A 15,250-nucleotide genomic window follows, 5' to 3' on the forward strand; every position below is an offset into this window, starting at 1 on the left:
TGTTTATGCTCCCTCGCCCATTTCGCTTCATTGAAAATTAATTGGCCTCCGTTGTTTCATCGCCCCCAACGTGCTAGATAGATTTCCGGTGGATTTTACTTTTTTTTATGTGTCTGTGTTTGTATTTTGATGGCAGTTTTTTTATTGCTTTCCTACAATGGATATTTGTTGTATAGTTTACCACCTGTACACGGTGTGTAGCGGCATGCACCTCTAAGGATTGTTTGCGGACCTCCAAAATACCATAGAAGAAGAAAAAGAAACGGATGTAACCCAAGCGGTTTCAGCTTCCTTGGCAACGTGAGGCTTTTTTTATAGCTACATTTTGTTAGCATGTCTTCAAGAATGTTTGATTTTAGTGCATAGATAAATGCACATGTGAGTAATTCGTCTCTTGTTTCCTAGTTTATGTTAGCTGTTGTTTCGCTGTGCTAGCAAACGTGATGCAGAAGTAGCTTTGCAACCTATACAAGCCAAATCAGGTTGCTAGCTAACGTTAGCTATGTTTTTACGTTAACGTTAGCCGTAGAGAGAGTTCGCACCTGTTAGACAAAACATGTCCACATACCGTTTGTATCGTGCAGTGCAGCTAGTTATTGTCCTCTCTGTACGTGTGACCCATGCGGCCACAGATGGAGGAGTCAACACAGAGTCTTCAATAACAACGAACAGTCAAACAACCTATGAGCCTTTCAGTACCACTGACCCGATGTATACCGTATCAACCAATGCATTGGATACTTTTGCAACTGCTTCTGCTGAAACTGTCACTCAAGATGATGTTTCCACGGTAACCTCGGACCTGGTGCCATCATCTGAAGCCACCACTGAGCCAGTCGCTGAAACTGTCCCTCCTCCTGTTGCAACTACTGCCAAAGCAATTCTGACTCCAAAGGGTAGGTAGGTAGATAGTTACACATCACAAGTATGTCAAATATTGTCATAGAAAAATACACTAGTGCACTGCAATAGTTTTGAGATTAACCTTTGCTGTCTTGTAGTGTGTTTATGTGATTTGACACCAGACTTCTGTGATATTGGCTGCTGCTGTGACATTGTGGACTGCGACATCCCTGACTTGAGCTCTGTCTTCAATGGATGTTTAGATGAAATCATGTAAGTTAATAAGCCTGTGATCCAGGTTTGATCCTCACAAGGGACGCTGCGTTCACTGCCACTGTTCGCTACATAGGTGTCAAGTTGGGATATACAGTGCATTCGGAAAGTATTCAGACCCCTTAACTTTTTCCACATTTTGTTACGTTACAGCCTTATTCTAAAATTGATTAAATTGTTTTTTTTCCCTCAATCTACACACAATACCTCATAATGACAAAGAAAAACAGTTTTTTATGAATGTTTGCAAATTTATAAAAAATGTAAAACTGAAATATGTAATATACATGAGTATTCAGACCCTTTACCCAGTATTTAGTTGAAGTACTTTTGGCAGCGATTACAGCCTCGAGTCTTCTTGGGTATGACGCTACAAGCTTGGCACACCTGTATTTGGGGAGTTTCTCCCATTCTTCTCTGCAGATCCTCTCAAGCTCTGTTATGTTGGATGGGGAGCGTCGCTGCACAGCTATTTTCAGGTCTCTCCAGAGATGTTCGATCCGGTTCAAGTCTGGGTTCTGGCTGGGCCACTCAAGGACATTCAGAGACTTGTCCCGAAGCCACTCCTGCGTTGTCTTGGCTGTGTGCTTAGGGTCGTTGTCCTGTTGGAAGGTGAACCTTCGCTCCACTCTGGAGCAGGTTTTCATCAAGGATCTCTTTGTACTTTGTGCCGTTCATCTTTCCCTCGATCCTGACTAGTCTCCCAGTCCCTGCCGCTGAAAAACATCCCCACAGCATGATGCTGCCACCACCATGCTTCACCGTAGGGAGGGTATTGGCCAGGTGATGAGCGGTGCCTGGTTTCCTCCAGATGTGATGCTTGGCATGCAGGCCAAAGAGTTCAATCTTGGTTTCATCAGACCAGAGAATCTTGTTTCTCATGGTCTGAGAGTCCTTTAGGTGCCTTTTGGCAAACTCCAAGCGGGCTGTCATGTGCCTTTTACTGAGGACTGGCTTCCGTCTGGCCACTCTACCATAAATGCCTGATTGGTGGAGTGCTGCAGAGGAACTCTGGAGCTCTGTCAGAGTGACCATCGGGTTCTTGGTCACCTCCCTGACCAAGGCCCTTCTCCCCCGATTGCTCAGTTTGGCCGGGCGGCCAGCTCTAGGAAGAGTCTTGGTGGTTCCAAGCTTCTTCCATTTAAGAATGATGGAGGCCACTGTGTTCTTGGGGACCTTCAATGCTGCAGAAATGTTTTGGTACCCTTCCCCGGATCTGTGCCTCGACACAATCCTGTCTCTGAGCTCTACAGACAATTCCTTTGACCTCATGGCTTGGTTTTTCTTCTGACATGCACTGTCAACTGTGGGACCTTATATAGACAGGTGTGTGCCTTTCCAAATAATGTCCAATCAATTGAATTTACCACAGGTAGACTCCAATCAAGTTGTAGAAACATCAAGGATGATCAATGGAAACAGGATGCACCTGAGCTCAATTTCGAGTCTCAGAGCAAAGGGTCTGAATACTTATGTAAATAAGGTATTTCTGTTTATTTTTAATAGATTTGCAAACATTTCTAAAAACTTGTTTTCGCTTTGTCATTATGGGGCATTGTGTGTAGATTGAGGATTTTTAAAAATGTAATCTATTTTAGAATAAGACTGTAACGTAACAAAATGTGGAAATGGTGAAGGAGTCTGAATACTTTATGAATGCACTGTAAAGTAAATGACTGCAATTGATCAGATTTCTTTAGTTATGCATTGCTAAAGCACATCAAGGAACATTGATTTTACCAATTGAATTGTTTGATGTTTTGCAGATATGGTGAATGCATTGAGAGCTGGTTGATGTTCAGAGTCAATGTGGATCCTTCATGCGTCACTGTCACAAACAAATTTGTCTGCATTCGACCAGAAGAGGGTAATCTCACACACACACACACACACACATAAATGTTTTTACGGGTGTTTTTTCCTGATAGTGATCCATCCATTCCTTTTCTACAGATAAAACTACAGTTTCCCAGACCCTTCCAGCTCTTGCTAATACACCATTGTACGCCTCATACCACTTCTATTGGAAGGGATCCGCAACTTATAGTACCCACACCAAAGATTTCTACAGGGTATGTTGAGATGTGGTGTCTGTATAATAACTATCTTAACCAGCGATTGAATCATTCAGACAGGCGTAGTAATTTTTCTCTCCTCTGATCAGTCTTCTTACTTTGTCGCAGGTTGATGACACAATCATGTCCCATTTCAACAGCTCCTCCATTCGGGGGGTCCTTCGACAGCCTTCACCAGGGGCCGCCACATCTTCCTGTGTCGAGCGTAACCCTGCCAGTAAGATGGCAACTGTTCAGTAGCCAAACGTTGTTGAACCTTGCCGATAGACATGCCATGAATAGAGTTGACATGATTCCTTCAACATGTCAGATAGAAATATGCTATGTAGAACATAAATGTCTATCTGAACGTTGGCCAACGTTGTGTCCTGCTGAACCTGCCCCTGTACTCTGAATAAAGTAGAAATCTTATTTACTGCTGCAGTTGGCTGAACTGCTGGGTGGTGCTAACAGTCTTGGGAGACCTGGGTCATGTTCATTAGGCACCAAATGGAAGAAAACTGACTGAAACAGGGAAGGACTACCTGGACTTGTCCAATAAGAATCGCTCATTTTCGTTTTCCATTGCGTACATTAATGACCAGTACTCAAGTCATTATTTTATTAAAACGTTTTTTGGTTTGTTCTATATTTCTATATCTGGTCTCCCCTTGTAGGGTTCCTGCGATCTATTTCTCTCTCCTGCACCCGCACACTGACTCCCCAATCCTGTGCCACAGACCCAAGTCTCAATGCACAGTCCTACTTCAATGGCATCAGCCTGCTCAAGGTTAGTGTGTGTGTGCATGTGCGTGCTCAAGGTTTGGATGCATGTGGACAGTATCTCTATAATATAAATACCTTAAACACCTTGGGCCTATTGCAACCACCATTGGCCACTGTATTAACACAAGATAAGGTCTTGTTAAATGATCAATACACAATAAAATCACCCGCAGAGCTGATTTCAATTGCAACCATTAATGGCCACTGAATTACCGCTCCCTAAAGCAGATGTCAGTGTTAACTTTTAGTTCAAAATCTTTGAAGACATTTTCACCCTCTGGTGGGTATTATTGAACCTGCTTATTGAGCAGACCAAGGTTAGATTTAACTATTTGTCAATCATTCCGTACAAGGGTCGTTCCACCTCAAAAAGCACAAGAAAGACGATTTCGACACCCACCATCTCAGATTGTTCTGAAATAGTTTGTGGTTAGTAACAGATACGATTAGCATTCCTGAATCATTATTTTGTGGAAATATAATTTGATCTCTGAGAAATTAAGCTAATTGATTGCACCCAAATTATCAATTTAAATGTATTTTATGGTAAATAATGCAAGCGACTTCAATTACAAATTTCTCTGAATGGGGGGATTTACCAGATTCACAGGGAATACGTTACATAATATGGAGAAGCAATACTCCAAGACGCAGCTCCATACTACTCATCAAACATAGAAAACTGATACTGGTTGTTGGGGTGGGATTGCATGGGGTCTGTGGGTGGCTTTTGACCATTTATTTGGATTCCTCATGTCTTACTCATTAGTAGGAAGAAGTTTGGTCCAAATTAGATTTTGTGTACTATAATTATTTGGTAACACTTTACTTGACACCCAGCGTCATGACACGCTATGACACGGTCATAACCATGTCATAATAACTGACATAACTTGTCATAACATGTCATAATATGGTCATAACACTGTCTTGACCCATATTTACACCTGTTGTGACCATATACTGTATAATTTTATGGCTGGTTATGACACAAGTGTCAACCCACATTTATTCAAATGTGTTTTTTTCCTGCCAAGAAGTTGCCTTTCGTTTGAAAGTTTGTTTAAGTCCTTTGTTGTTGTAATGAATTCTTTAGTACATTTTTTTCATCATATTTTAACCCTTTGATGCGTATGATCACGTATTTGTGATCATTGTTGAGTGGTCCCTGCAGCGTACGATCTCAAATATGTGATTGGAACAGTAGCAACAGAACGTATGACGCAACAAACGTGTCTAAACAGCATTATTGTCTGAACAGCATCTATATATTTTTTTGTACTGGTGGAAAATAAAGGTCTTAAACTTTATTTGACCTTTTATCGTAAAAGATAAATGCGAACTTCATCATCCAAGCATCACACGGAACACATCCACAGCCAAACTAATTCCATAAACCAGTCTAAATAACAGGTTGCGCTGACAAAAAACAAAACATAAGTTAGCGACCTAACAGCTAGACTAGTTTACAATGTACCACATCTCTGGTGAGCACGAGACTAATGTAATGTTGTTAAGAAAATAAATGTGTGTCAGCTAAGCTAACATCAGCTAAATTCTTTATGATGGCAGCCATGTTTGTTTATGTTTGACTTGGCAAAAACTCCCTAATCCCAGAATGCCATTCACTATGAGACACAAATAAACAAAGTCAAAAATATGAACTTAGTTTAGCCACTTTTCAGCATATTACAAATTGTTGATGTACTTGTTACAGTGAATACAAGAACTGGAGCACATGACTTGACAGGTCGTTTACAGTTTTTGACAAAATCACAAAGCAAATAACATGTTTTCACCTCACAGATCATCACACCAAATACAAGCCTACTGCCTAGCCTAACCGTAGCGCGAAAGCTAAACAGGGATGAAACCATTTTAGGGGGGTTTGTGGGGGGGTTCATTTCATTTGTGGGGGGGTTTCAAGTCCATGGGGGGTAGAAATGGGGGAAGGTATCATGGGGGGATATGATGCAGGAAATATTACTATGATGGGGGATTTATCAATAAATGGGGTGCAAACAAAACCCTGGAAAGGGGGGTCTGAGATGGCAACCCTGAGGTACCAAAGTTACAATCTGATGCCACGTTCAAAACAACTGGGAACTGGGAAATCTCTGACTTCCGACTTCAGTGCGTTCAAGACAACTGGCAACTCAGGGGAAAAACGAGCTCCGACTGGGAAAAATATTTTTGAACGGTTATCCAACTCGGGAACTCTTTCTAGAGCTCCGACTTTCCGACCTGAAGATCATTGACGTCATGATTTTACCTAGTATTTTTCAGAGTTCACAGTTGTCTTGAAAGCACCCATAAGTCAGTCGAGTGAACTATCTCTTGTTATAACATCTTTGGTCTGACAGACGCTTACGTGACAACCAGAATGCATTGTATAATGTCAACAAATATGGTCCCACACATAGCCGGCAAATAGCTTAGCATTAGCTCATCATAATCAGTACAACATAAAAAAAAGGATTTTACACATACAGTTGAAGTCGGAAGTTTATACACCTTAGCCAAATACATTTAAACTCAGTTTTTCACAATTCCTGACATTTAATCCTAGTAAAAATTCCCTGTTTTAGGTCAGTTAGGATCACCATTTTATTTTAAGAATGTGAAATATCAGAATAATAGTAGAGAGAATTATTTATTTCAGCTTTTATTTCTTTCATCACATTCCCAGTGGGTCAGAAGTTTACAAACACTCAATTATAATTTGTTAGCATTGCCTTTAAATTGTTTAACTTGGGTCAAACGTTTCGGGTAGCCTTCCACAAGCTTCCCACAATAAGTTGGGGGAATTTTGGCCCATTCCTCCTGACAGAGTTGGCGTAACTGAGTCAGGTTTGTAGGCCTCCTTGCTCGCACACGCTTTTTCAGTTCTGCCCACACATTTTCTATAGGATTGAGGTCAGGGCTTTGTGATGGCCACTCCAATACCTTGACGTCCTTGAGCCATTTTGCCACAACTTTGGAAGTATGCTTGGGGTCATTGTCCATTTGGAAGACCCATTTGTGACCAAGCTTTAACTTCCCACAGCATGATGCTGCCACCCCGTGCTTCACAGTTGGGATGGTGTTCTTCAACTTGCAAGCTCCCCCTTTTTCCTCCAAACATAACGATGGTCATTATGGCCAAACAGTTCTATTTTTGTTACATCAGACTAGAGGACATTTCTCCAAAAAGTATGATCTTTGTCCCCATGTGCAGTTGCAAACCGTAGTCTGGCTTTTTTATGGCGGTTTTGGAGCAGTGGCTTCTTCCTTGCTGAGCGGCCTTTCCGGTTAATTCAAACTGTTAGAAAATAATTTGAATTTGACAAGTTGAGACGACCTATAGATAATTAGTAGGCAGCGTGCCTTGGTTTGAGGGCAGCGCGGGTAACTGTCTTGTTGCGTAACAATCACAGTTTGGAACAGTGAGAGCATTCTGACATCACGCGCATGAAAAAACTCATGCAGGGGCAACGGTTAGAGATATTTGGAACTCACGCGTGAAAAGGTTAAATAACTTGTAGAAAATACACTTTATGACACTGTCATAAAGCATTATGACCATCCTGTGTCGCTTTACTTGGAATAAGAAAATGCACCTTATGACACTGTCAAGAAGCATTATGACCATCCTGTGTCGCTTTACTTGGACTAAGAAAATACACTTTATGACACTGTCAAGAAGCATTATGACCATCATAATCATATAAGCCAGATAAGAGCATGTACGTGATAGGCCTATGTCAGTCATCAGTCACAGAGGGTGTCTTGTCGTGCTCCTAAAGTCTGCTCATGCATTCATCCCAGTCATCAGAAAGAGCATGGGGGGTAGGTGCATGTCTGACATCAATGTGTGCACAATTACAATGATAATTTAATATGGTCAATTTCAGAACATTTTAAAATAACATAAACATACTGTTGACAAGTAGGCTATGGTGTAATGGAATGTTTTGCCTTATGTGGTAGGTTTTGTGGGTTTTGACACTCTTATGTTATTATGACATGGTTATGACTGTCATGACGTGTTATGGCGCTGGGTGTCAAGTAAAGTGTTCCAATTTATTTAATATCTGAATCCTATCAATTAAAATTGCCAATTTGGGTGCAATCAATTAGCTTATTTTCTCAGAGACTAAATGAAATGGGGGGGGATATCCCTGCACTGTCCATATTTTAAAATGTGTAACTAAATCAAGCCAATCATAATTGAGTTATATAATTTTTATCAAATGAAAATGTAGTCTAATGAAGTTATTTCAAATGGCACATTAGGCTATAATATGTTTCTATTTTACGATTAAATGTTTGAATGTTAGAATGAAATATGTCTTACTTTTATATTGTTGTACTGATATAAGTATTTTACATTCATCAGCCTTGTGGTCTCCGATGCTACTGATATGTCGTTATTTCATTGGGGGCGGGAATAGAGAACCTAGACGCCAAAAGTTGCAGCTATCTGGTGTCAACGTGAGATCAGCTAAATCACTGGTTTATTCTTGTGGGTTTTGCGTTGCAATCAATCTTATTTTAGCACGCAGGTGCATGTAATCTCCCTTTAATATTGTTTTAAGAAACCAGCAATAACACAGTGCTATGTAAGAAGTTCAACGTCTTCGTTGCAATTGGCAACATTTCTATTGCCTTGTCTTTCACTGTGAAGATTCCAGTAATGTTAACACATTCTACCACAACTAATTATTGTCGTCATTACAGATTCCAGTCCATGAGAGCATTCAGATATTACCAGATAATCTGGTAAGATTGACCACACATTACAGAGGGCAAAAACATGTGACTTGTCTCAGATTGGATGGCACTCACTTTCTGCGGCCCCATTCTCTAGCCTCTTTCCGAAGTGTGCACTCATTCACTTCCCCTCATTGATTTCAAAGCATTGGATTGGTGTGAGCATGGAGCTGGAGAGCGTCTCCACCTTATTTCTTCTTATACCAATCCCATGCTTTCAATATATGCAGTGAACGAGTACATCCTTCGGGGAGAAAGGTAAATGAGTACATACAGTCGCTAGTGAAAATCTACACACACCTTGCAGTCTTCACATTTTGCTGCCCTAAATGAAATCTAAAAAGTGATTCAATTAGATTTTTTTCCTACCGATCTACACAACCTACTCCACATTTTCAAAGTGAATGAAAAATTATAGAAAATGCTCCTAATTAATAAAACATAAAAAATGAAGATGTCTTGATTGCATATGTTTTCACACCCCATAGTTAATTATTGGTGGAAGCACCTTTGGCAGCCATTGCAGCTGTGAATAATTTTGAATAAGACTACCAACTTTGCACAACTCTTAGGGCAACATACAGTATATCCATTGTTTTTGTAAAAATTGCACAAGTTCAGAATTTGGTTGGGAATCATGATGGACCGCTATATTCAAGCAGATTTTAGTCAAAACTAAGACTGGACCATTCCAACACCTCTCGGAAAGCCATTCGGGTATGTCTTTGGCATTACAATTTGTGTAATTGGCCCACTGAAAAATATAACTTTATCCCAGGGTTAGGTTTTCAGAAGACTATGGCGGGTTTTCCTCTTTACTTGGCCACGATCGGGAGACCCATGAGGCGACGCACAATTGGCCCAGCGTCGTCCGGGTTAGGGGAGGGTTTGGCCGGCCAGGATGTCCTTTTCCCATCGTGTTCTAGCGACTCCTGTGGCGGGCCGGGCGCATGCACGCTGACACGGTCGCCAGTTGTACAGTGTTTTATTCCGACACATTGGTGCGGCTGGCTTCCGGGTTAAGCGAGCAGTGTGTCAAGAGGCCCCGTGTAGCTCAGTTGGTAGAGCATGGCGCTTGCAACGCCAGGGTTGTGGGTTCGTTTCCCACGGGGGGCCAGTATGAAAAAATGTATGCACTCACTAACTGTAAGTCGCTCTGGATAAGAGCGTCTGCTAAATTACTAAAATGTAAAATGTAAGAAGCAGTGCGGCTTGTCAGGGTCGTGTTTTGGAGGACGCATGGCTCTCGACCTTCGTCTCTCCCGAGTCCGTACAGGAGTTGCAGCGATGGGACAAGGCTGGAACTACCAATTTGGATATCACGAAAAAGGAGTAAAAAGTACAAAAATAAATAACAATCCGCTCCAAATCATCCATTGTGTTTGCTATAAGGCCGTTAAGTAATACAACACGGCAAATAAATTAAAAATGTTAGCCTAAATTAAAAACTACAGGTTTGGGTCAAATTCAATACAACACACTAGTGAACCCCTCTCTATTTTTAAGTATTGTGGCTGCAGCATCATGTTATGGGTATGCTTGTCACCGGGAGGGACTGGAAAGTTTGTCAGGATCTTAAAGGATCAAACCCGCCTCAGCCTTCTGAAAACCTAACCCTGGGCTAGTTTTATTTTTCAGCGGGACAATTACACACATTTTAAAGCCAAAGACACAACATAATAGCTTTACAAGAGGTGTTGAGTGTTCCTGAGTGGTCCAGTCTCAGTCCTGAATTAAATTTGCTTGAAAATCCTAGATAAGGTTTGAATATTGATTTCCATCAATGATTTCCAACCAAATGTATTGAGCTTGAGAAATGTTGACAAAACAGCTTTAATGGCTGCCAAAGGTGTTTCCACCGAGTATGAACTCTGGGGTGTAAAGACATACGCAATCAAGACATCTTTTGTTTTGAAATGTTTATTCATTTGGAATGTGGATTGTAGGTTGTGAGATCAGTAAAAAATAAAATAATAATCTAATCCAGTTTTTGATTTAAAGCAGCAACATTTGAAGACTGCAAGGGGTGTGTAGACTTTCACTAGCCACTGTACTTTGGGGAAGGGAGTGAAGAAGTGCATTCTTTAGGGCTTAAGGGGAAAGATTTGGACCGCACACACTGACCTCGCATTCTCTTCTTGTGTTAGATCCCAGTCACTCCACTAGTTGGCCCTGGTTGGCCTAAGCCGAGAGAACAAAATGGTTCCTGTCTCAATGTGGTGTCAAAGGTTAGAGATTAAACAATCAAATTAAACAATTGTCCAAGAACATTAATACATTTGAGAAGTTGACTGAATATCCATGTAATCTTTCTAGCTCACATCTTCTCATTCTTTTCCACATGCAGGTTGACTATCTTATATGGTACACAATTATAGGGGAGATCACGATGGCAACAGTAAACATGGTCTTGGTAGACACTGACTCGGATACGAAGCTGTTGCAGAAGCACACTGTCCGTTTCCAGGTAGGCTTTCAATCAATGGTGTATAGTGCAATTTTTAGTTTACAAACAAACATCACGTTAGAACGATGTGCACGCATTCTTGCGTCAAAAAGCCCTGTTGCAGAATAGCTATACGCTGATGTCGGGACTTTGACAAACTTAAAGGGATACTTTGGAATTTTGGCAATACTTCCCCAGAGACAGATTAACTTGTGGATACCATTTTTATGTCTCTGCATGCAGTTTGAAGGAAGTTGCTAACTGGCATTAGCGCAAGGACGGGAAGTCTCTATGGGTATCTACTAGCAAGCTAGTTGTAGTTATTGCGCTAACAGATACCTATAGACTTCTAGTCATTGCGCTAACGCTAGTTAGCATTGGCTCGCAAAACTACCTCTAACTACCTTCATACTGGACACAGAGACATAAAAATGGTTGCCAAAATCCCGAAGTATCCCTTTAACAGTGAGTGGGTGATGACCATGAAAACACATGACTGATTAAATTAAATATTGGAATTTCTGTTTACTTCCTGCATTGACTAAATTGAAATGGAATTGACTCCTACCCTGGTACAGTGCATTTGGAAAGTATTCAGACCCCACATTTGTTACATTACAGCCTTATTCTAAAATGGATTAAATAGTTTTTTCCCCCCCTTATTAATCTACACACAATACCCATAATGACAAAGCAAAAACAGGTTTTTATAAATGTTTCTAAAAAATAAAAATACAACTTAAATATCACATTTACATAAGTATTCAGACCCTTTACTCAGTACTTTGTTGAAGCACCTTTGGCAGCGATTACAGCCTCAAGTCTTCTTGGGTATGATGCTACAAGCTTGGCACACCTGTATTTGGGGAGTTTCTCCCATTCTTCTCTGCAAATCCTCTCAAGCTCTGTCAGGTTGGATGGGGAGTGTTGCTGCACAGCTATTTTCAGGTCTCCAGAGATGTTCGATCGGGTTTAAGTCCAGGCTCTGGCTGGGCCACTCAAGGACATTCAGAGACTTGTCCTGAAGCCACTCCTGCGTTGTCTTTGCTGTGTGCTTAGGGTCGTTGTCCTGTTGGAAGGTGAACCTTCACCCCAATCTGAGATCCTGAGCACTCTGGAGCAGGTTTTCATCAAGGATCTCTCTCTACTTTGCTCCGTTCATCTTTCCCTCGATGCTGACTAGTCTCCCAGTCCCTGCCACTGAAAAACATCCCTAAAGCATGATACTGCCACCACCATGCTTCACCGTAGGGATGGTGCCAGGGTTCCTCCAGATGTGACGCTTGGCATTCAGGCCAAAGAGTTCAATCTTGGTTTCAATAGACCAGAGAATCTTGTTTCACATGGTGTCCTTTAGGTGCCTTTTGGCAAACTCCAAGCGGGCTGTCATGTGGCCTTTTACTGAGGACTGGCTTCTATCTGGCCACTCTACCATAAAGGCCTGATTGGTGGAGTGCTGCAGAGATGGTTGGCCTTCTGGGAGGTTCTCCCATCTCCACAGAGGAACTCTGGACCTCTGTCAGAGTGACCATCAGGTTCTTGGTCACCTCCCTGACCAAGGCCCTTCTCCCCCGATTGCTCAGTTTGGCCGGGCGGCCAGCTCTAGGAAGAGTCTTGGTGGTTCCAAACGTCTTCCATTTAAGAATGATGGCCATATTGTTCTTGGGGACCTTCAATGCTGCAGAAATGTTTTGGTACCCTTCCCCAGATTAGTGCCTCGACACAATCCTGTCTCGGAGCTCTACGGACAATTCCTTCAACCTCATTGCTTGGTTTTTCCTCTGACGTGCACTGTTAACTGTGGGACCTTATAAAGACAGGTATGTGCCTTTCCAAATCATGTCCAATCAATTGAATTTACCACAGGTGGACTCCACTCAAGTTGTAGAAACATCCCAAGGATGATAAATGGAAACAGGATGCACCTGAGCTCAATTTTGAGTCTCACAGCAAAGGGTCTGAATACTTATGTAAATAAGCTATTTGTTTTTTATTTTAATACATTTGCAAACATTTCTAGAAACCTGTTTTCACTTTGCCATTATGGGGTGTTGTGTGTAGATTGATAAGGAAAACAATTAATTTAATCCATTTTTAGAATAAGGCTGTAACGTAAACATTTTTGGGAAAAGGGGAAGGGGTCTGAATACTCTCCGAATGCACTGTATGTCTATTGTATCAATGCTATGGTTCAATATTCAAATGTAATTGAAAGTCATCTCTTTCTCACAGTTAGCCACACCCCCTCCGACTCCTGAACCAACCCCTGTGGTGGGACTAACAGTGGGGTCTCCAGTGATTGGTCAGTTTGGCGAAGCAGTCCAACCTGTATCCTTACTTCGGGAATAGCATACATCATGACATGCAGAGACAATGTTTTTCATTTTTTGCCATACTACTTCTTGATATACAGAGACATACTATTTGTTGATATACAGAGACATGTATGCGACTTTGTTTAATTTAAAAACTATTCAGAGAAGACAACTGAATATCAGTAAAATCAATCAGTAAAATCAATGGGCCTACACTACAGTCGCTTTGAAGAATTTTACATAACCTTGACACTATGTACTGAATGTTATTATTAGGGGTGCTGACAGCAAAGCTGCAAGAAAACCTTTTGTTTTTGATGGAATCATTTTTTTCTTCTGATTATTCTTTCGCACTTGTTGCAATATCACAATGCGCGATTGGTAAAAACAATTATTATACTTTGGCAATATGGCCAATAGGTGGTGCTGTAATAAGCATTCAAAGTCTACTAAGGCTCAGCCGCAGTGCCCTGTTTGACGTATAACCACGAAGCTTGGTATATCAATGTTTCTCATCATAACGAACAAATTTGACTCAAGGTTTTTCCACCATCCTGAATTATAAATAAAATCTTCTTCTCATGAACTGTAAAACTGTTTGACTCGGAACTCCAAATATACAGTATGTTCACCATGTCAGTCGTTAATCAATTTGAAAAAATCTAAATGATATAAAAAGACTAAGGGTCAGCTCCACCCCCCAGTTACACATGCAAGCACAACACTTGGTATGAGTGTTTCTCAATTTAAGGAACAATTCTGCCTCATGGACCTGACTGCCGCAATCTTGGATTTTCAACCATCTTGGATTTTTTATAACATCTTCAAAAATCATCTCATGAACCGTACATCAGATTGACACAAAACTCAGAATGTATGTCAATCATGTCTGTCTCTAGTAGGTTTGAGAAGAGTTAAAGGACAATTCCACACAAACTATCTTTTGATATTTGTTTCATTGTTGACATAGTCCCAAAATGTTTTTCTTGGCAGCACTCACGTTTCCAAGATATGTAACTTTCAAAATAAAGAAATAAGCCCCGTATGAAGCATTTAGGAAAATAACTACTTTCTATTTTCCATTTTTTTTTGTCCTCAATTAGGCTTAAATCCTAATTTCACTTCTTTTCAATTCATCAACTTGAAACTTGCATATATCATGTTTTGAATTGTTACATGTACACGAGGGAGGATGTATAATGCTTCCATGCAACTGTCTCTTTAAGCCTGCTCATAGCCAGCACCACGTTTCATTGCTGCTTGCAGCTATATTTATTTTTCCATTCTTATACTGCACTGCATTGGTTTAAATGGGGTGAGGCGTAGTGCCAATATACTGAGTGAGTTCCTGTTCTTTGACTCAGATTCAGCTAACTGTTCTGGGTGTGTCACTGGGGGGAGAGTGCTCTATTAACCCCAGCACCCGCATGCCCATCCTTTTCACTCACAACACCATCACAGGCTGTACCTTCAGGTGAGACTACACTACCTATCCATCATGCTCATCCCTTAGTGACAGTGTCCTGTCCACCTGGCTTTTCCGTTTGTAGTTTTATATACAGTCGGGTCCGAAATTATTGGTGCCCTAGATAAAGATGAGCAAAAAAGACTGTATAAAAAAACCATAATACAAATATTGAGCTATATTGTATGCTCAAAAATTCAGGAAAGTTCTATTATTTTATACTAATACAATTGCTCAGAGAAAGATTATATGATTAACAAGTAATGTTTTTATCTCAAAGATATGGGTAAAACTTATTGCCACCCGTTTTCAATAC

General features: G+C 40.9%; 1 protein-coding gene across 1 annotated transcript in view; it reads left to right on the top strand.

Moving 5' to 3' along the window:
- The first annotated feature begins 279 nt into the window (after nt 1–279).
- The window catches only part of LOC311137174 (tectonic-3-like), a 33,090-nt gene continuing 18,119 nt past the window's right edge, over nt 280–15,250 (top strand). The window contains exons 1-11 of the mRNA XM_084171527.1: nt 280–896; nt 1,002–1,116; nt 2,883–2,983; nt 3,070–3,188; nt 3,300–3,408; nt 3,848–3,960; nt 8,676–8,717; nt 10,856–10,936; nt 11,056–11,175; nt 13,387–13,482; nt 14,840–14,943. Coding sequence (XP_084027653.1) covers nt 557–896; nt 1,002–1,116; nt 2,883–2,983; nt 3,070–3,188; nt 3,300–3,408; nt 3,848–3,960; nt 8,676–8,717; nt 10,856–10,936; nt 11,056–11,175; nt 13,387–13,482; nt 14,840–14,943 — 1,340 coding nt within the window. The 5' untranslated portion in view covers nt 280–556. The remainder of the gene's footprint in view (nt 897–1,001; nt 1,117–2,882; nt 2,984–3,069; nt 3,189–3,299; nt 3,409–3,847; nt 3,961–8,675; nt 8,718–10,855; nt 10,937–11,055; nt 11,176–13,386; nt 13,483–14,839; nt 14,944–15,250) is intronic.

This window comes from Coregonus lavaretus (genome assembly GCF_964263955.1).
Source record: "Coregonus lavaretus genome assembly, chromosome: 1".
NCBI classification, from domain to species: Eukaryota; Metazoa; Chordata; class Actinopteri; order Salmoniformes; family Salmonidae; genus Coregonus; species Coregonus lavaretus.